This window comes from Enoplosus armatus, chromosome 6, assembly GCF_043641665.1.
Source record: "Enoplosus armatus isolate fEnoArm2 chromosome 6, fEnoArm2.hap1, whole genome shotgun sequence".
Lineage (NCBI taxonomy): Eukaryota > Metazoa > Chordata > Actinopteri > Centrarchiformes > Enoplosidae > Enoplosus > Enoplosus armatus.
In genome coordinates, this window is record NC_092185.1 from 23,175,659 (window position 1) to 23,196,496 (window position 20,838).

Below are 20,838 nucleotides of genomic sequence, written 5' to 3' on the forward strand. Positions count from 1 at the left end.
GTATGTAGCCGACCGTAACCTTTGACCTCACTGTACACATGGTGGCGGACGGTGGCAAGAAAACAGGCAATCACTGGGGATGAATGTAATATTACGTCACGGTTAAGAGTGAGATTCTTCTGGACTGTCGTGACAGTGCGGAGACACCAGCATTCACTCGGGGGACCTCCTGTGAAGTCAATGTACTGCAGGCCGAACTGGGTGTGTGCTCATTTTTACATTCACGCGTGAAAATGTTGCCGGTAAACAGAAACTTAAGTGAAATGTTGCTCTTTTCAGTTGTGAGCTCAGGTACGGACTGACTTTGTGAAACCATAATTCAAACTTACATGTCAGATTTCTTTCAAAGGTAAGTTTGGTCATTTTCTCTATTTTATTCATAGTTAAATCCCATGAAAAGACCAAAACCAACAATGAATGGACCGTACAGCAGCAGTGCTGCGCCAGATCTGCAGCTGAAAATAGTCCCAAACAAAATGCACTATTGACACCTGTTTGAGTGACAGAGCCCCCAGCTGTTTCAGGAAATGATAAAAAAAAAAAAACATACTTAAAAAGTTTATGTTTGTGAAACTGTGTTAAAAACAACAATGCAAGGGGGCTGCGTTGTTTCAGGTACTACAGAGACGATGAGTTTGAAGGCTTATCGGACACGAGGAAGGATTTCACAACTCACTTTACCACAACTGAAAACAAATGTTGAGCCAGGTTCGACCTTTTACTTTATTTTGCCCGAGCAGCCTGCGATGGTCCCATTCAACTGAATGGGGGGAGGGGGGGGGGCTTTCCGCACATAGTTGCTTTTGGTCTTTCCATGGGATTTGTTGGCAATAACCAAAAATACAGCCAGCCTTACCCTTTAGATTCCACACACTGAAAGTCACAGTAAAATCAAAATGATAAACACCTACTGCTGGTTCTGTTTAACCAGGTTTGGATTAACCAGAGACAGAAAATATGAGCAGACCCCCACCAACCCCCCCAATGTCTACGCTTTAAACTGTGATATGGGCAGGACACAGGCTCAGATGGCCAGCTGGAGCTTGGTGAGGTTCCTCTGGTGCATGTTGTGGTGTCGCACCAACTCATCGCTCCGGGCAAACTTCTTCTGACAGTTCGGCCATCGGCAGTTAAACGGCTTCTCGCCTGAGAAAGAGAGAGAGAGAGTGGCGGGATGGATGGATGGGACAGGTTGGAAGAGACAGGAGAAGGGTTGAAGAGGAAGTGGAGAGGATGATGACGGGAGGTGGAGAAAGTAGGAGAGGTGGGGTTTAGACAGGAATGCGAGTCGGGTGGAATAATAATGAAATCAAGTGAAAAGAAAGGAGAAAACGAGAGAAACATTAGAATATCATGCAGATCATCACCTGAATGGGAGGATTAAATGGACTGTATATCATAATCCATGTTGACATTCCAACACTAAGTTGTAAAATGACTTTACTTGTGTTCTTTTGCAACAGTGTACACAACATCAAATGGATGAAGAAGAAATGGAAAAATAAAAGTTTACGCACTTGTTTTACCTGTATGAGTCCGGGTGTGTGTCTTAAGGTGGTCAGACCGAGAGAACTTTCTCTGACACGTCTCGCATTGGAAGGGTTTAACTCCTAAACACATGTACAGTATGCATGCGCACCCGCACACACAGGCCCAGGTTCACACACATACACACACACACACACACAAACACACACACACACACACAGAAAACACATGTTCAACATCACACACACACACACACACACACAAAGAGGGAGATAGAAAAAATACAGTAGAGCAGAGGCTTAGAGGGAAGCCATTCCAAAGTTTAGCCAGCCTTTAGCAACTTCATCTGGGGGTGGGGGTGGGGGGGGGGGGGGTGCACCACAGTACACAAAATGCAAACTGTGCACTTCATAAGACTGCATTGTCCACAACATGGCTGTCATGCAAACAGCAGGGGAGAGCGGGGAGGGGGGGGGGGGCAAATACACGGAATCTGAAAGACAGAGAGACAGATCGAGTGAGACTGATCGAACCTGTGTGCCTCCTCTGGTGTCGTTTGAGCTGGTCGGAGCGAGAGAACCTCCGGCCGCAGTCGGTGAAGTCGCACGGGTAGGGTTTCTCCCCTGGACAAGGACGGGAGAGGGGACACGGGGACACTTTGAAATGATTTCATCACGTCTTTACCCCTGAAGGTGTCACAGATACCAGGCTCAAAGGTCCACTCGCTTAATTGAAGCTGCTCTCCTTGTGACCGTTACAATATGAAACAATTAGGCCGGTAATTGATTAGCCGATCGACAGGAAATTAATGAGCATCAATTTTTAACCAACTGATTGCCATTCTTTCAAATGAATGTCAAAAAGTCAGTCGTTCCAGCTTCTCAAATGTGACCTTTTGCGGGTTTTCTTAGTCTTCCATGATACTAAACTGAATACCTGTGGGGTTTGGACTCTTTGTCCGACCAAACAAGCGATTTGAAGACGTCACCTTGGGCTCTGGGAACTGACGAACAGCCTCGACTACTCTCCCACATTTTATAGATCAATGTCCAAAATAATCGGCAAATGAATCAATAATGAAAGTAATCGTTACTTGCAGCCCTGAATATGTGTCTCTAATGTACAAAGGCAACGCAGGTTTGTCATTATCACATTAATAATAAGACATCAGGACAATTGCTGTAGTTAAACCAAAGGCCATTGTATTGGCCTCGTCTACGAGCCTCGACACCAGCGGTGCCTTGAGGACAGGCCAAGGGTGCAGCAAGATTTATTTCCATTTCTTGACGGACTTTGATGATGTTTCATATTACCAGTGAAGTAGACAGTGAATACCTCAAGCGACTAAGAGGCAAATGAAAAACGGAATGTCACGTGTGTGATTTTTGTTAGATAAAAATCTAAATCATTATGTTCAGTATTTATCCACAAATCTGCACAGCAACATGAACTAAAATGGCGAATGAAAGCTGACAGGGCTGTACGTGTATGAGTGTGTGCGCATGTCTCTTTTGTTCTGCGCTGCCACCGCATCAGATTCGACTGGAAATACAAAGGACCCTCTTTATTTTACAGAACAGGAAGTACTTTCTGGCAATAGCAGGTACGGGAATTGGGGCCAATGGAAACATCACTTAAAACGCTTTTCAAAAGTTTGTCCTCATAAAGCCGAAGAGAAAACAGTCACTGTGTCTCTGGGAAACACGGCACTGGCAACACTTTCTCTCAGTGGTTCTGTAATAAGTGTAATATTGCGGCTCTTCTGTTGCTCTCACCTGTGTGTTTGCGACTGTGCATCTGCAGGTGAGACAGCTTGAAGTAGCGTTTGTTGCACCCTGGGTAGGCGCACATGAACGGACGCTTCTCGCTGCTCTCTGACCGCACTATGGCTGGAGCGATGCTGGGCACCCGCCGCACATCCTGCACACACACCAAACACACACGCACACACACACACACACACACACCAGACACTTTAATTTAAAGCCAAACCACTCAAGGCAGAATTAACAAAAACTCTCCCTGGACATCAATAATTGAACCAGTAAAATGCAATTTAGAAAACAGGCAATTCAATCTGTCCTGTGTGTAAATAAGTACATGTGATGTGTCTGGCTCACGGGGATCATTATAATGAAGTGGCCATATATTCATTAGATGGGAATTAGCAGTAAAATGACCCCAGACTGACTGCAGCCCAAGGGGAGCTGTTAGTCACGCCTTTTAGACAGACACCCCCACCCCTCCCGCCCTCCTTCCAGAGCGCCCCATTACAGCCCTGCTGCTCACTGCCAACACCGCTGGAGAAGAATAACAGGAAATAACACATGGCTGTAGAAGAAAATCCAAATTTTGTATATTAGTTCATCTGCATCGTAAATCTAAGCAACAATATTTCTTGTTTTTCACGACCTCTCATGCTGCAAGCCGTCCTTTGCTACTTGTCAACCCATCACGTGACATTTCAGCCCTTCCTTCATGCTTCCCCTATCTCTTCCTCCTCTTCTTCAACTGTCCTCACCTCATACCGCTCGGCCTAAACATTTCTGCCATTACTTTCCTCTTCCTCTTTCCCCCCCCCCTCCCTCCCTCCTCCGCCCTCCCACCAGCCATCTGCTCTCCATTTCCTCAGTGTCTAGCGTAATGGCCGAAGAGACTCGGAGGTCAGCCCTGTTGTAATTAGTGCTGTTAGCAGCTATTTGTAAGTGCATTACAGTCGCTACATACTGGAGGAAGAGCCAGTGCCCATGTGACATTAACTGACACGTTTATCCTACAATCCTACATTATCGTGAAACAGTATGAAATGAAAATCTAAAGCGATCGGATTATAATCTGAACCTGACTCTACAGTATGTCAGGTGACATACAGGTGCTGCAGAATACATATACTGATTATACTGATACCTAAGGGCTCATGGCAACATGTTGTTCATCCACGCAAAATGAACCCCACCGAGGTGTTTATCCAACTCATTACACTGCTAATTATCACAGACATTTTGAGTTTTTGACCTTTCGTAACTCTATGGAGAGTTTTTTTTTTTTAATGCGTGGGCCCCCGTTGTGTTTGCGTCGTGTTATGTAATACACATTCCTGCCAATGGTCTGCCATTAATCCATTGATTCAGTCCACCAGAAGAAGCAGCGAAGAACATGGATGTAAACAATGCAGGTTTCAAAATGTTGAAAAAAATCTGCTTTGCGAATGTTTTATGAGCTTGTCGACTCTTGCGGGCATCTTTGATTATTAGATGCGCAATACGAATCATTATAAGCTAATGTATTGAAATAAATAGTAATATGAATACATTTTGTAAAATATATTAATGAACCAATAAAATGTGAATCATAAAAACTCAAACTCATTCTCATGAAACGTTATTTCTTTATTCTTATGTTCTTATTTTATAGCAGTGTTAGCTAGCTCCTGTAGCTCTTGTTAGCTAGCTCCTACAGCGACCACGGAGAGCTAACGCCGTTAACACTGGCTCTTCGCTTCACAACCCTGCCCAGCCACTGTTAGCATGTGTAGTCTTGGGAAGCCACATAAAAGGAGAGGTTGGTTATTGAGTCAGTGCACTGTTTGTTTACTGCAGCAGTCTCGAGCTGGTTTATTCAGAATGGCTTTTTCATTCATGTTGCTCTAGCTTACAGGTGCTAACTGGCTAAATCGGTAGTAGTTGTTGGGCTTGCTCAAGAGAGGTTGGGGGGCATGTGATAGACTGAAAGGTGACATGGTGGCGAAATCCACTGTCATGAAAAGAGACTTAAATAAAAAAATGACATGAAATATAATATAATTGGGAAAAAATGCTATTATGAAATAAAAAAACAACAACTTTGAAATGGGGCATTCCACAGTGAAAATGCCTAAAATGAAATAAAAATGAACTCCAATAAAACTGATGAAATATGAAACATTTCATAATAATTTGTTGAGTTTAAATTTGATAATTACTTGTTTATTATTTTATTTTTGGACACTTTGGGGCTCCACACTAAAGTAACCTGCCTGTCCGCAGTAATCAGGAGTAATGGCTGTTTGCTGCAGGTGTACTTTGTTCATTATTTCGAGATCAACAAAACTGACTGAATGATCAGCGGAGAGATATAATTATCTATGATTCAGTGATTGGTTGTGTGATTCTTGATCACAGCCGTGTAATCATTTTTGCCGGTCATAAAGCAGCTCTAATGAAGAATGAAATTCCACGGCCGTCGTCTGTGTTTCCTTTGGCAGCGACCGAGAATTAGCGTAATCCCTGTAATAAAAATTACAGAGCAAAGCATCACTTTGCTACTCAATCTGTTATCTCACATTTTAGCAGCTCCTAAATTATACTTTAAAAGGCGTAAGAGTGAGAGTTTGTTTATTTCTCTTGCGCTGAGCCAGACTTCTCATGTGTGTTTTTTGTGCAATTCATTTCTATGAACAGAAGAAAAGAAAAAAAGAACACGGGGTGGGGGTGGGGGGGGGGCAGGGTGAATGATGAAACAGGCCCTGAAAAGAAAAGAAAGGTCTCAGAAACGTTGAGCTGTGGACTGAGAGCAGGTCTGGAGAATCTCTGCTCCCTGTCCTTTAGAGCCGCTGACAGACAATAATTAAAATCTAATGATTTATTAACATGCTGATCCTCGTATGGAAACTGTATCTTTACCCAGTGTAACCCTGTGTGTGTGTGTGTGTGTGTGTGTGTGTGTGTGTGTGCATGTCTGTTTCTCCACTGCTAATGGATTTGTGGAAAAAGATTCCTCTTGGCCTTTAGAGCTGCCTTTTAAAAATCTCTGCGTGTGTGTGTGTGTGTATGCGACGTGTTTGTGTGCATGTGTAGGCATTCGTGTGTGTTTGCAAATCTCTGCTCTGCTACATATCAGTATTTCCTCTCCACATAGCCTGGTCATTGCATCAGGCTCTCCACCACTCATCTCCTTTAGTCCGCTCATTAGAAAAATATGTCAAAAGTACGTTCTTTTTTCTCTGTCATTGATCCTTTTGTTCCACTGACCTCTGCTTCTCAGTATGTCACAGCACAGCGTGTACGTCCTGATCTCCTGACACTAAACATGTGCAGTGAAGAGGGCGTACAGTCTGTGTGTGCAGGCAGAAGGTCTTCTTGACAATGAAAGAAGGAGTGACGTGTAGAGACGGTGTAGTAGCAGTCCTACCTGTAAGCCCCTGAAGACTCCATGTGTGTGTATGCGGTACTGTGTGCTGCAGCTGTACACCATGGGGGCGCTGGGGTCACTGTCGTAGCCTGCTGCATGGCTGCCAACACAGAAAGAGAGGGGAGTGATAACGGTTACTCAGATCCTTGCAGCAAAATAAACACTTCATTTACTTGAATGTGAGAAAATGTGCGTTGCAATCGAACGCTTTGAGCTCCAGAATATCATCAGCATTCTACGATCACGAAATGTCTCCACTGTTGAAATGGTTCCCAAGTGGACGGCTGCCACACACACACAGTAGGCTGAATGTAAAGCAGACAGACATCAGATAACTAGACGCAACAACATGACTCAATGCCATAAATCCACTGTAACAAACACTGGCAGATATACTGTATAAGAGCATGAACTGCTGTTTGCCTGCAGGTAGGGCCATGAAGGTATCGTTATTCAAACATGCTCACCTTGTCACATGCAGCCCGTAATGCAAAACACAGACCGATCACTTGTAGACTCAGAGTTGACTGTAGAGATGTCAGGTTGATGTATGGGGGTGAGTTTTATTTTATGTTTTTTCTTTTGTCCAGCTGGAGCCTGTGGTGGCTGCGTGTGTGTGCGGGTGCCTCTGTCTGTTTATTTATGCATGTGTAAAATATTTGGCCCTAGAAGTTAAACTTTGACCTTTTAGAACTATTGTAGACATCATCGCTAGAGTACTTTACTGTGAGGTATTTGCTTTGGTGATCTTTGGTGGTCTTTTCATCCACCATCATCATCAGATCAAACACTTTATGACAAAATCAACTTCAACTGTACTGTTTGGTGCTAATCAGCAAATGTTTGCATGCATTCTCAGGGGATAACCCCGCAGACTTGGGGCTAAGCCTGTTCTGGAGCTAACAGCTCCCTTAGCCTGGGCCTAAGTGCAGTGTGAAAAGCCTTTCAGCAGGCTAGTGCAGCCCCACAGAGGCGCTAGCATGGCTGTAGACTTAACACATTTGCACTTGAGCATTGTTGACAAACCAAAACCTTTTCCCATCAGACAATTTTCACTCATGTGTGTAATGTTATCATCTAGCAATGAACAGTACTGCATTTCCTCCGTTTTATTTTTTATCAATACTACTACTAATTATTTTTTCCATTACCAATTCATCTATTAGGAAAAGTCTATCACAATGTGCCGGAGCCCAAGATGACTCGCCTTTCTGACCAACAGTCCCAGCCCCAAAGATGTTCAAATGATAAAGATATATAATAGAAAAAGCAGTGAAAACTCACCTTTGAGCAGCTGAAAATCTGGCATATATGCTTGAAAAATGACTTAAAGTATGAATCTTAACACAATAATTACCCTATTTGCTTTGAACAAAAATACATCATTCCCTGTGATCAGATAATTGATCACGTGGAGTAATCATTTCACCACTAGCTACCACACAAACAAAGCATAATGTCTGGCACAAGTAGCTTTTAGTTTTTCACTCTGACTTAAAGCGCAGAACAAAACCTTCTCTGTGTGACGCAGCCTCCGGCTTTGCCTCTCGTATCTTCTTATGATAACACACGGAGAAACAGAAAGCTCTTGTCTATGAAATGTGTTATATTTCAGTCTGAGCAAACGAGGAGGATGGGAGTTTGCATCCTGCGCTGCCGCTGTGGGAATGTACGGTACGCGGCGCGGCGGTCATAAGGTGCTCTTTGTCTGCCTCGCTCTTTCCAAGGACAGGGGGAGAGACATCGAGAGCACGACAGCAGCAGCAGACGCGGTGTTAATCATACTGTATACTCCTTTACTTATGTTCATTCATTCATCTTTTTTGGTATTTTAGTTCGTAGCGGCTAACGCACAAGTTGGGACACGTTAGTCAGGGATCGTGGGGCTTCCACTGAAACGCCTTTAACTCCAACTCCATCACTGTGATTGAGGAGGGTGGGGGATTGCGGTGGTGAGGGGTCAACCTTCATCTAACCTGTTATACTGACTGGGAACAAGTTTCATACATGAACGTGAATGTGTCCCAGCAGCACCAGTGTCCACACCATTACAACAAGGCTGTTAGGAGAGTGGTGCGACAAACACAACTAACGAATATACTGATACATTGAATTTATACAAACATAAAATTATATATAAACCAAAAATACCAAGAGTAATTGCAGAGTATAAATACAATAAAATGCTAATTGATTGATAAGAAAAGAAACACGGACACAGTGCTAAAGGGAGAGCCGTTAAAGGAATAGTTGAATATTTTGTGAAATTAGCTTATTTATTTTCTTGCACAGAGTTAGATGAGAAGATTAATGCCACTCTCATGTTTGTCTATTCAATATAAGGCTACAGCCACCAACCGGTTAGCTTAGCTTAGCAGAAAGAGTGGAAGCTGGGAACATGCTGGCCTGGTGTTTTTTCTACTCTTCAGTTTCCATACGGATACAACAAACACTTATTTAATAACTTGATTAGTGAGCTTTAGGGATTTTGTTACCTTCGGACAGAGCCAGGCCTGTTTCCAGTCTTTATGCTAAGCTAAGCTAACCGACTGCTTGCTGTGGCAAAGAGTGGTATCAAGCTTCACATCTAGCTTTCAGCCAGAAAACGAATATGCAGATTTCCCAAAATTAACTAGCTAATGTATAAAAGTACGAAACTATTTCATCAACGCACACTTTCTAGTGTGTCCAATGTCTCTCCAAGTCTGCAGACTTGAGTGAATTACCCACGATACATTGCATTGCAACATTATAAATTGGTGTCACAAAAACAAGACAAACATTGACAGCAAGATCTAACGTACTTGTTGTAAATGAGCAACAAACAAAAAGCAGATTATAAAAGCAGCCAATGAGAGAGAAACACCAACACAGTCAGAACTAAACCTGGAAATATACCTTCATCGACCTCCTCGGAAGACCTTTTCAGTGCTTATGAAAAAGAAAGAAGAAATCACATTTGTCCCTCCGGTCACTCATTTAAATCAGCGAGCCCGGCAACGCTCTGAGATCTGATTTAATGAGCCTCACTCACCACCGCTTGTATACAAGCACACACACACACACACACTCACGCTACTTCTTCACAATGCAACAACACCCCACAAACGCACACAAACATTCCTTCTCACCACCACCCCTTTGTGCATGTCGCTATCAGACACACACACACACACACACACACACACACACACATTCATCTGTTAACTATGATGAATGCCTGTTGGCTCAGGGCAGAAAGGTATTTGCAGCAGGTCATGATGACATAAAGTACAGTGCACACTGCTGAATGTTTCTAACCCTGTCCGAACAGTGGATGCCGGCAGCGATCATTTGTAACTGGTTTCTAAAGTGTTTCAGCTTTAATTTGATAATGAAAGGGGAGGGATGCCACATGGGATGTCAGGCGGCATCATTTGAGAGCTGAACTTTCAAGAACAGTTTTTTTACAGTTAGGCCTATTAGAAACCTTACCTTACGTGTCATCCTTCCCACTCTCTCCCCTCGTTTCCTAGCTGTCAATACAATATACTATCTGTTAAAGACAAAAATACCCCCAAAAATGTAGCTGAAATTCCTTTAAATTTACTGCACGTACGGTTTCCAGAGGATGAAATCTTAAGATGTGTTCAGACTTAATGCAAAGTCTTATTTTCCTGTTCTCATTTCAATGTTTTCACTCATAACTCATCGCGTCAAACACACTCACACTGCTCGGCACATGTGTGTCTATTTGCATCCTCGCATTCACCCTCGTGTATGCAAAAGCTTCCCCTCTGAAAACGTTCTCTCAAAAGGTCATCTGATTTTTCCCGCTGTGGAGGGAAGACAAAATGCAGAAGAAAAGCTCATGAGCTGTGCAGTGGGCTGTCAGTTAGCAGGGTCGAGTGTGTGTGTGTGTGTGTGTGTGTGTGTGTGTGTGTGTGTGTGTCCATTTGTCTCGCCTTTTTGTTGTCCTCAAAAGAAGCACTCTTAATGAAAAATGCCAACACACACACGCACACAGTCGCAGGTGGAGCTGAGGTTAAAGAATGTGCCTCAGACAGACACCAAGAAAGCTAAATTCTCCCATAACAGCCACCTTTCATTAAACACAGCAGACTCCACAATCATTATTCAGACCTGCCATGTGATTAAATGCACTGCCGCAAACACACACACACACACACACACACACACACACACACACACGTCCACATTCACACACACACACACACACACAGAGTGGATTTATAGCTCTCACCCCCTCACACCACAGCCCTTCTATCACACCACCTGCAGGCTCGCTGCAGCCTGGATGGGGTAGATGCGGTGCCTGGTACCCTGCTCATTACGCAGCTATTATTTTACAGTACAGCGGGGGCACGCAGCCAGCAGAGCACACACGGTATTCCTGCTGAAATATTGTTGGAAAGGAGGCCGAGCACGAGATTTAAAGTAATGATCCGTGACATTTTCGAATAAATACGTGTCTGCTTTGCTTCTCTACTGCTGACTGATGGAACCCATCTCTGATTCAGCCTACATCCATTTAATGAAAGCGCTCTGTCCTAAACACCCGGTGTGTGTGTGTCCGTCCCTGGGAAACCCCTCTGGTTCTCAGAAATAATGATTTCTTTGGGGGGGAAAAAACGGAAGAAGAAACTGGTCATTTACCAACCATGGTTACTGTAAGTCACACTGTGTCATCTTCATGACATCCGTGTTGTGCTACATGGGATCATCAAAGTAATTAGGGCGCATACATTTCTATAAGGTCTAGGTACCACTTCATTGCCAACTGATCCTTTACGCCTTCAAAACTTTGGAAACTTTTGCAACTTTTAAAGAGTCTCCTTTCACATTTGCTGGATATGATTTGTTGCAGTTGTTGTACGGCGCTAGCCGTGGATGAATAAGACCTCGGCATGTTTTCATTTCAAGTTGTTCCAGCGGGCCAAGCTGACGGCCTGCAGAGTAAATACAGTCCTGCTGGTACCAGGCTGCAAGATTAGACAACTGACTCAACTCACATGAGTCTTCCCAGCCATGTGTGAGTGTGTTTGTATGCATGTGCTCTATCTGTGTGTGTGTGTGTGTGTGTGTGCGATATCAGTTATGTTTATGACAAAGAAGACTCAGCCTATGTCCACCCCCCCCGCACCTCTCTCTAACCCTCTATCTCTCTGTCACACGCACACGCACACTGAAACCTCGGTATCCATGCCCTGCTGTGGTATTTACAGAAGATCCCTTCTGTTCCTCCATCGTTGGAAAACACAGTGTCAGCGGCATGTGAAGAATGTTTCATTTAGAAACACAACAACGAGCAAACAGTTTGGAGCAGAGTGACGAGGAGGAAGATTATTAAAAGCAAGTTCTCAGTGCAGCGGTTTGCAATAGGTGTACATTAAAGAGCTTGTTGGCCTTCAAGTCATCACAGCAGAATATTTAGCAGCAAGATCGGCAGGCGTCCTTGTTTTCCTACCAATATGATTTACAGTCATTTCAATGAGGCAGTGAGTGTACCAATACCAAAGTGGACCAAAATGTCTTCTTAGAAATGTGCAATATTTCTTGGGAACTTTTGGTTCTGGCGTGTGGGAGGAGTAGGGAGGACAGGGAGGGCTAAAAGGGTAAGGCAGGGTGTGGCTGGAGGTGAGCTGGATCAGATGAACAGTTTTGGTGGGGCAGGAGTGTGAGGACAGTTTTGGACTCGCATTACAACAATTTCAATTGTGTGTGTGTGTGTAAAGAAGTTATGTATTGGTGCATATTTAATTTATGGAGTCAGAGTTTTTCCTATGTTAATACCTCACTGATGGAATAGAAATTAACATCAGAATTTTCTTTTGAAAAACCTCTGAGGTGGTCTGCGTTTTTTTGGGGTGACGATGCTCTAATATAGTAAATAAATACATTGATTAATAAATTGATTTCCTGGACGTTATTTTGTCACAGAAGGAAGAGCTCAGGTGTGAATAATAAAATGAATGATGGGTGATGGACTTAATGTTATTAGTGCTTTTCCTACTATGAACAGTCAAAAAAAAAAAAACTACTACTACTACCACTACTACTTAAATGTTGCAAGCAACACTAGTCAAGCCACAAAAATACATCACATCGATGACAATAACAGACCCATCAGTGCGTGGCGAATCAATGCACGGTTTGACAAGAAAAAGGTTGCTTATAGCTGTGGTTTCTCTCAGCAGTGGAAACACTTGAAATGTAGCGGCCCAGTCATTCGCCTACTGCAGCAAATCACAGGCCAAACCCAAATGTGACTCAACAAAATGAGACTTTTACTATATTTTCTGCTTATTTCTTTTTTTTTTTTTTATCCTTTTCATTAAAATGAGCAACACCATAAATGATTTGGTCTCCCTGCGAATGATCCAAACACACCATCAAAGACCGGCCGGCACTGTTAATTATTCATTGTGTGGGTTATAGACTTCAGCAGCACAGGAAAATGATTCACTTAAAGCTACAGGAGGGTAGTGTTGGGTAAAGCTGCAAAATGCTGCTGAAAGTAAAAATAGTGCTACTGATCTTAAAACCAGAATATCTTTGTCTTATTCTGCAACTAACTAGTAGACAATAAGAAAAGGCACGTTTTTCCTGGCCCATCATCTGTGCTGGAGGAAATATCAGCACATGATGATGATGATGATGATCGGCCTGCATATCTCTGTCAATAGCAAGCAGAGTAACTTGATTTATAATATTTTTGGACTATTTTCCAATCAGTAAATCAGCCCACTTTCCTTCAGAACTTCCTGCCACTGTTAGTTTCCTTCCTTCGGGGGCACCCTGACATTCGTGGGTGCATCAGAAAGCTTCTAATCTGAATATAAACAACATCCAAAGTTAGGATATTCTAACCACTCGAGGGATAAATCCACACTTCCCATGGCCGAGGGAGCACGACTGCAACTGCGTCCAGAGGAAGGAGAGCAAAAGCAGAAGAGGAAGACGGACCTGTCCTGAAGGTGAACATCCTGTTCACAACGGCATCCTGCTACCTTTTAGCTGAATTACTGCCGTTTGATACGAAACAATCAACAATGGTTCCTGAAACTCTTCCGGCTTTAATTGTTGCTGTTTGTTTACGAGAGTTTGAAGAGAGCATGTGTGCTGCACATGTACAAGGAGTGTGTGTGTGTATGTGTGTGTGTGTGTGTGTTTGTGTTACCTGTTGTAAGGGTTCCTCAGCAGCAGAGCCTGGCTGCCTGTACAGCTGTCTGAAGGTGTGTGGCATCCGTAGACTGGAGGAGGTACAGGATACTGCTGCTCGCCTGTAGTGCACGGACACAACATATAATACGTGCAAATGTATCCACAAAGGCTGAAATGAAGGTAAACTCCTCCACGACTCACTCGGAGGAGATGTTGTGTTTAAACTTTCAGCGTATCTCGTCTCCTCTGCCCTCTCTCGCCCTCTCCTGTTTGTCTCCATTTCTCGCCCCCGTCTTCTACAAATAAAGACGCTCCGCTTTCGCGCTCCTGTCTCCGAGCTCCCCCAGCAGTGTGGTGAATGGCTCCCCCGACACTTCCCTAACATTCCAAAATCCCTCTCAGCTCCGATTCTCCCACTTATCTTGGCCGTAAAAAAAAAATATATATATATTTACAGCGGCGGCTTCACGAAACAAACGCATGTAAATATTTACCAATAACATGCGCAGGAGGGGGGAATTAAAAGGAGTGGTGGGTGGATGAAAGAGGGGACGAGAGGAGGAGACGAGGGACTTTGTGAGTCAGGATGTGGCTGATTTATACCTCCGGCAGGCAAGGTCACTGCGGAGACGTCAGAATAAGGGACAAGACACTCCCTAGGTGAGGGCCATGGAGCTGCCACACAGACGCAGCTGCTGTGCACTCACACAGTGGCTTTATATACACACACACGGAGATCCACTTTTCTCATTGAAAGAGACTCTGGTGCATTGTTGTTGTTTTTTTTCTTAAGAAGTGGCTACTGAAAGATACAAATTCACATTTTTTCTGGATAAAATTTGTCCAAGTCCTCTCCACATCTGTGCAGGAGAAGTTAGATTACAGGAAACACCTTGAGGCTGGTACAGTCAGGACCACTTGTAAGACTTTTGTTAAAAGTTATGTCTTCCACTGAAAACGTATTTAATGTCGGGGGAAGAGGAGACCAGGCAACTTATAACGCAATAGAACTGCCCTACAAAGGCTAAACGTAGCAACTACAGTACATATCTGGTCAAAATTGACCTGAATCTGATTTTCTGATTCACGTTTTCACTATTTAAAAATAATTATGCCAAAGAAATGTGTCAATTCTGTGAAAACAGCTTCTAAAATTTGCAGTAACTACAAAAGCACACACGCTAGAAGCCGCCGCCGCACTTAACTGCCAGTTAGATAGCTAAAGCAAGAGAGCTACGTCGAGTGAAAGCTAGCTGGTGAGGCTAGCATCAGCTAAAACTAAAGCCAATCATTAGTCGCTACCGTCTATTTTTCCCTAGCAATTATCTGCAATTGAAAAATGATCTTTTTAAGCAACTGGCATCTTTTTAATTCAGTTGGTTATTTCACACAACTAAAGGAGGCTGAATCCAATCATAACAGAGAACAAAAAAAACAGCTAAACTCCTCCCTCAAGCTAACTAGCTTAGCGGAGTAGCAGTAACTACCATCTCAGCTTTGACTCCAGAGGAATTCACATGACTCAGTGTGGTTAAACTACCTTTAAATCACATCATCTAAATGCATTAAATTGTAGATTAATTAATTACATTGATTTTGCTGTCAATATGTAATGAATCGACATTTAGACATTGCGTTTATTTTAGTGGTTAAAAGGGACAAGAAAGCTGAAACACGCGTTTTCCCCTCACATTATCCAAAGTTAGACGTATCTGCATTTTTAGGAAGTCGTTACAACCTTTCTGTCTCTCACACAGTTTGCTTGCCAACTTCAAAACTTCAAACTCACACTTTTCTCAACTCCGCTGCTCCTGCAGTTGCTGCCTCTGCAGGGCAGAAACTCGCACCAGGTTCCGCGGAGGCCCAGGTATCTGTAAAATGTACCGTTTGTACGACGATACGGGTGTCTGAAACGGAATAGCTGTATGCTCTCACCCATAGTGTTCTGCTGAGTGAAAGCGTCCTCGTGTTTGAAGGAGTGGTTGGAGAACTGCGAGCTGTGGTGTGTAGGAGTGTGGCCGTAATTACCGGCTCCGTCGAACGCAACCGCGCTGTAACCTGCGACACAGGAACAGGAGGCAGTCAATACACAGAAGCACAGCACATTCAAGAGTGTTCAAAATCTCACATTAGCTCTTTAACACTGGAGTCCATGCTTACTTTTGTCATTTTCTAATTGGATCACCAGCTACAATGACGTGATGCTGCTGTTTTATTTCATTTCCCGCCTAATTCAAAAGGTTGTGTTATCAGTGAATATAAGATGGATAAAATGGCATTTGTGTCTGAAATCTTGTAAACCGTGAGATACCTGGATTTTGTTTTTATTAACGTAATTACATGCATTAAATCAGCTTTTCTGCTTAGGAGAAAGTTACCACAAAACATGATAAAAAAAAAAGAAGTTTGTTTTACAGTAAAGTGACTGCAGCTGATCAGAGAGCAGAAAATTAGAGCTGAGATTTAAGAGTCAATCTGAAGAATTTACCATTACCATTTTTTTTTACTCCTCTTGTAGGACCATTACAGGTTATGGAGTAAATCCTCAGTTTGTGATTTGAGATTACGGACAAACACATGAATTATTGTTTACACAAATGTTTTGGAGCCATTTTGAAAGATTCATTAACTATCAAACAATCTAATTTACCTGAGAAAAAAAAATCTAAAAATATTACATGTATGTAGTCTCTTTGTCGGTGGTGTAATGCAACAGGAAGTCTTTTTCTCAGTTATACATTTAGGATATATTTTCCTTTGACAGTGTAAAAATGCCAGATGACAGAGATTTGTCTCTACTTAGGTGTAAAAAGTGATCATCAATCAAGGCTTGTAAAGATGTACCCAAATAGTAAACACACAGCACATACATGTTGACATGTGCACACACACACACACACACACACACACACACACACACACACACACAGAGTTGTTGCTCGATCGAGGAGACTCAATCTGCGTCTGACATCCCAGGCCAGACCTGACTCATGACTTAGACTGACCCAAAGGGCACAACACACTCCCATAAATCACCCACACACACACACACACACACACACACACACACACACAGGCTATCTCTCACTCTCACATACATGCTTCATTAATTAAAATTCAGCACTTTCACTCACTTTACTCTGTGGAGCATTGGGCGAGAGAAGAGGGGAAAAAAAACTCATTAAACATCTCCATTTATCTTCCACTCACCCCTGTCTGACTCCTCTCTCTTCCTCTGTGTGTGTGTGTGTGTGTGTGTGTGTGTGTGTGTGTGTGGGGTGATACTTTTGTTGCCTTGAAGTCCAGCACTGAGGTGACAAGCGATGAGGTCAATTTGTATTCAACTGGAAAACCCAAAGTCTGGAAATACCCCAAGACTTTTTTTTTTCCTGGGTCACAAACTGAACTTCAGAGATTTTAAATTTTTATTTAAAAAAAAAAAAAAACTCTTTCACAACTCACACCCCCTCATGTTTATTGTATTCCTCACTCCTGCCAGTGTGTTTATGTTCCTATTATAGTATACTTTTCATACACTTTAGCGGTCTTCCACGGCTACATGATTATGCTTTTAGGTCCATTTCAAGCATTATCCTTAAACGAGGCCAGTGCTGATGTCAGCAGCTTATCGCGTCTCGCTACTGTAACACTTCACAGCTCTCAAAACAAATGAAACTAGTCACAAAATGAAAATGTGTCCCTTCTGAAATTTGTATCCGTGATTTCTTAATTTCTTTCTTTTTTTTTTTGGGCTTCAAAAGAAACATAATGTTTCAAAAGCACCAGCAGGCCGTTCCTAACAGGCCTGCAGGGAAATGTGAAACAGTAAAGCTCTTCGAAATATTACGCAGAACAAACGCACCGCTCTCGTGTGATAATGAAATCCCTCCTGGAGTGATAGTCTGTGTGACCCTGCTCTGCTATCAGCTCTACTGTGTGACCCGGGTCCTGCTGTTAGTTTGTTTGCCTGTGCTCGTCCAGCCACAGCGGGGGGGGGGGGGGGGGGGGGCGGCAGATAAAGCAGGTCAGGGGTCAGGCTCAGCTCTTTGATTATAACGTCACTCCTAAATGATCCGCTTGATAAGCATGTTATTACTAATTAATCTGCTGGGCAACCACTAACAGAGCCATTACCCTGCATGGAAAGCAGCAGGGATTATAGGTTAAAAGTAGATAAAGGGTTTGAAAATGGAGTATGTGTCACACGTTATATGATACACTGTACTCAATGTAGTGTGCGTTTGAATCCCATTGTTGACCTTTGACACATTTCCCCATATGTTTCTTCAGCAAAGCCTATAAATACTTCTTAAACAGAAAAGTGGAATAACTTCAGTGTACAATGTGATGTTGCAGAGGCACTAATAATGAATTCAATCAATTCAATTCAATTCAACACGATTCTCTCAACTCTATTCAACAGAAAAGAACAGAAACTAATGCAAAAGATTTTAGCTGATTCACTTCTACAAAAGAGTCATTTTCCCTCCAACAAAACGCTCGTGTCTACTCTCAGAAGTTGAGCGAGGGGCGACAGCGAAAACCAACATTTTCCAGGATTTTCACAGAAGCAACTATTTTATTCAGCAGGTATTTTTCAAAAATATGGATCCGCATTTTTGTGAGTCTTTTTAGACAAACACCGTAGCTGTGGCATACAAATGTGGAAAACTCTCAAGTGTGAGAAATACCAGACTCTAATAGCCAGAATTAAAAAAACATTAGGGTTAACTCAGCGATGCCTCAACATACGTAGCCTTTTTTCTTTTTATTACAAGAGGACAGAAAACATGTGTGATCGAGCTGATTGAGATCATTTTCTTTTCTTTTCAAAATAAAACTATGAAACCAACATGAAAGAAGAGTCTCATATAAAGTCTGGAGTTATTAGGATCTGCACTCGCGTGGGTGCAGGTTTGTAACAGGAACCGACTTTTCGCCGAGACTTTGTGTGAGATTTATCATCGCAGGTGTGAACTTCTGGGACGCTGAACATCACATATTTCAAATATATATTGACAAAACTCTCCTCTAAATGTTCAATCCCAAAACGTTGATTTTAAAAGCAAAAAAACAAACTATATGAATGAAAAAGATAGACTGGTGATCATGAATGGGTCAGGAGCTGCTTTGTCATGAATGAAAAAATAGCAGGAACCTCATGAAGCACCACAGCGACTCAAAGTGAGTCAGTTTAAGGTCAAAACAAGTTCATGAATATGACTTATGTACAGTTAGTTAACCCCCCCCCCCCCCCCCCAACTGTGATCAGCTGGGTTTTTAGTGGGCCATTTACACAAACAGGACTAAACTCCAAGCACACATATCTTTGGCTTAAACATTAATACCTAAATACAAGGACTAAAGTGATTCCTCAGTGAGAGAAGCTTGGATTTACACTTCACCTTTAAAGACGCAAACAAGAGCCATCAGTTTTCTGTGAGTGTATAAGCTGCATCACCTTTCCACTCAGGCAGTGAAGGCAACACAGGTGCCAATTAAAACCACGTGAAATAAGGTTCCATTTAGCTTGCACAGGTGTACTGACAGATTTACATCAGGTGGCTAAAATGGGTAAAATTCTGCAAATTAAAAGATGGGTGACATGATTCGACAGCATCTCTGCACTCACTGATGAAGTCGAACAAATTCAACAGTGTGTTGTCCTGCTTTTACTCTGACTTCCCTTTGCCTGTTTATGGAGACGTGAACTTCTGACAAAGAAACAAAGCTTTCAGAAAAGGGTGATGTGTTGGAGAACATTTCATTAGTGACCTTTGAAGAAAAGTGAGTGTAAAATGGGCGATGACACTTTGTGAGTGACATCCAGACAGAAAACACACACACACACACACACACACACACACACTGGTCCTCCTCCTCCAGCCCTACCTGTCTGGTTGCGGGCTGCCTGCTGTGTGTCCATGCAGTTGGTCAGGTACGGTGGGTTGCTGAACATCCTGCTGGGGGGCTGGTGGTGGTGCGGGGCGGCCACAGACGGCGGTTGACTTGGGGGTGGTGGCGGAGGCGGGGGTGCCCCGAATGCGGTCCCGTACCTGCAGGCCCCGGTCCCTGTGAACTGCCCAGAGAAGTGGACAGTAAAGGCGCTGAGACCGCAGTGGGGGTCTGTGTCGAGGTGGTGGGGGTCGCTGGTGGCCCCCCAGCTGGGCTCCTGCTTGATGAAGGAGTGTGGTCCCAGGGAGGTGTGGGGGGTGGCCAGGGAGGAGTAAGGGGAAGCGGCGGTGTGGAAGTCCAGGACGGGAGCCCACTGAGGGGCCGTGCTGACGGGCAGGGCCGGACAGCCGGGGCTGGGGCCCGACGGGAGCGGGGTCAGCAGGGAGTTCAGGTCACGTACGTCTGAACCCATTGTGGTCCAGGGGAGAAAACTAGGACTAAGGTAGGCTATTTTTAAACTGGATCTGTCACCCTGTACCTTTCTACCTGTCTGCCTCCCTGCCTGCGTGTCTGACTCACACCCAAGTCAGCCACCAGCCACCAAATCCTGGAGAGTCTAGAGAGTCTTTCACTCACTGTAAGATCTGGTTCTTCTTCTTCACAAGTCCTCTCTGGCTCAGGTTTTTGCAGTTGTTGGCGACACCACACAGCTGCTCTGGAAACTCCTTTAAGTCCGGCAGAAGCTCAGGGCGACGCAGCAAACTCACAACTTTTCTCAGCAGCAGCAGCACGAGGAGAAGAAGTACAGAAGAATTCGGCACGGCGATGGGCTGCGATCTCCTCCGTCTCCCTCCACGACAGCAGTAAGAGAGGGCTTGGCTTCGGAGAGATGGAGTCCATTCAAGGTGGAGAGAGGCTTCTGCTCAGAGCGTTCTCAGTGAATGGAGAAAGAGGAGTGGAGGAGTGAGGAGGAGTAGCCCTCTTTTCCCTCCAGCTCTCAGCCTGTGTGTGTGTGTGTGTGTGTGTGTGTGTGTGAGGAGGTGGAGTCAGGAGGTGATGAGGGACAGGAGCCCTCTGACTTCATTCATTTACTGTACAATGACCAGTACACACACACACACA

General features: G+C 43.7%; 1 protein-coding gene across 3 annotated transcripts; it reads right to left on the reverse strand.

Moving 5' to 3' along the window:
• Positions 1-1,024: 1,024 nt before the first annotated feature.
• On the reverse strand, positions 1,025-20,188 carry wt1a (WT1 transcription factor a). Of its 3 annotated transcripts, XM_070906748.1 has the most exons (9): positions 19,824-20,188; positions 19,714-19,784; positions 15,757-15,879; positions 13,838-13,940; positions 6,658-6,757; positions 3,264-3,408; positions 2,022-2,111; positions 1,518-1,610; positions 1,025-1,146 (listed from the first exon to the last, which is right to left on the reverse strand). In XM_070906748.1, exons 1-9 carry the CDS (start codon positions 20,186-20,188, stop codon positions 1,025-1,027), a joined length of 1,212 nt encoding a protein of 403 aa, XP_070762849.1. The 3 variants fall into 3 exon arrangements, with proteins under 3 accessions (XP_070762849.1, XP_070762848.1, XP_070762847.1); XM_070906747.1 differs by having other exon boundaries at positions 1,527-1,610; positions 19,714-20,188; XM_070906746.1 differs by having other exon boundaries at positions 19,714-20,188.
• Between the last annotated feature and the right edge of the window lie 650 nt (positions 20,189-20,838).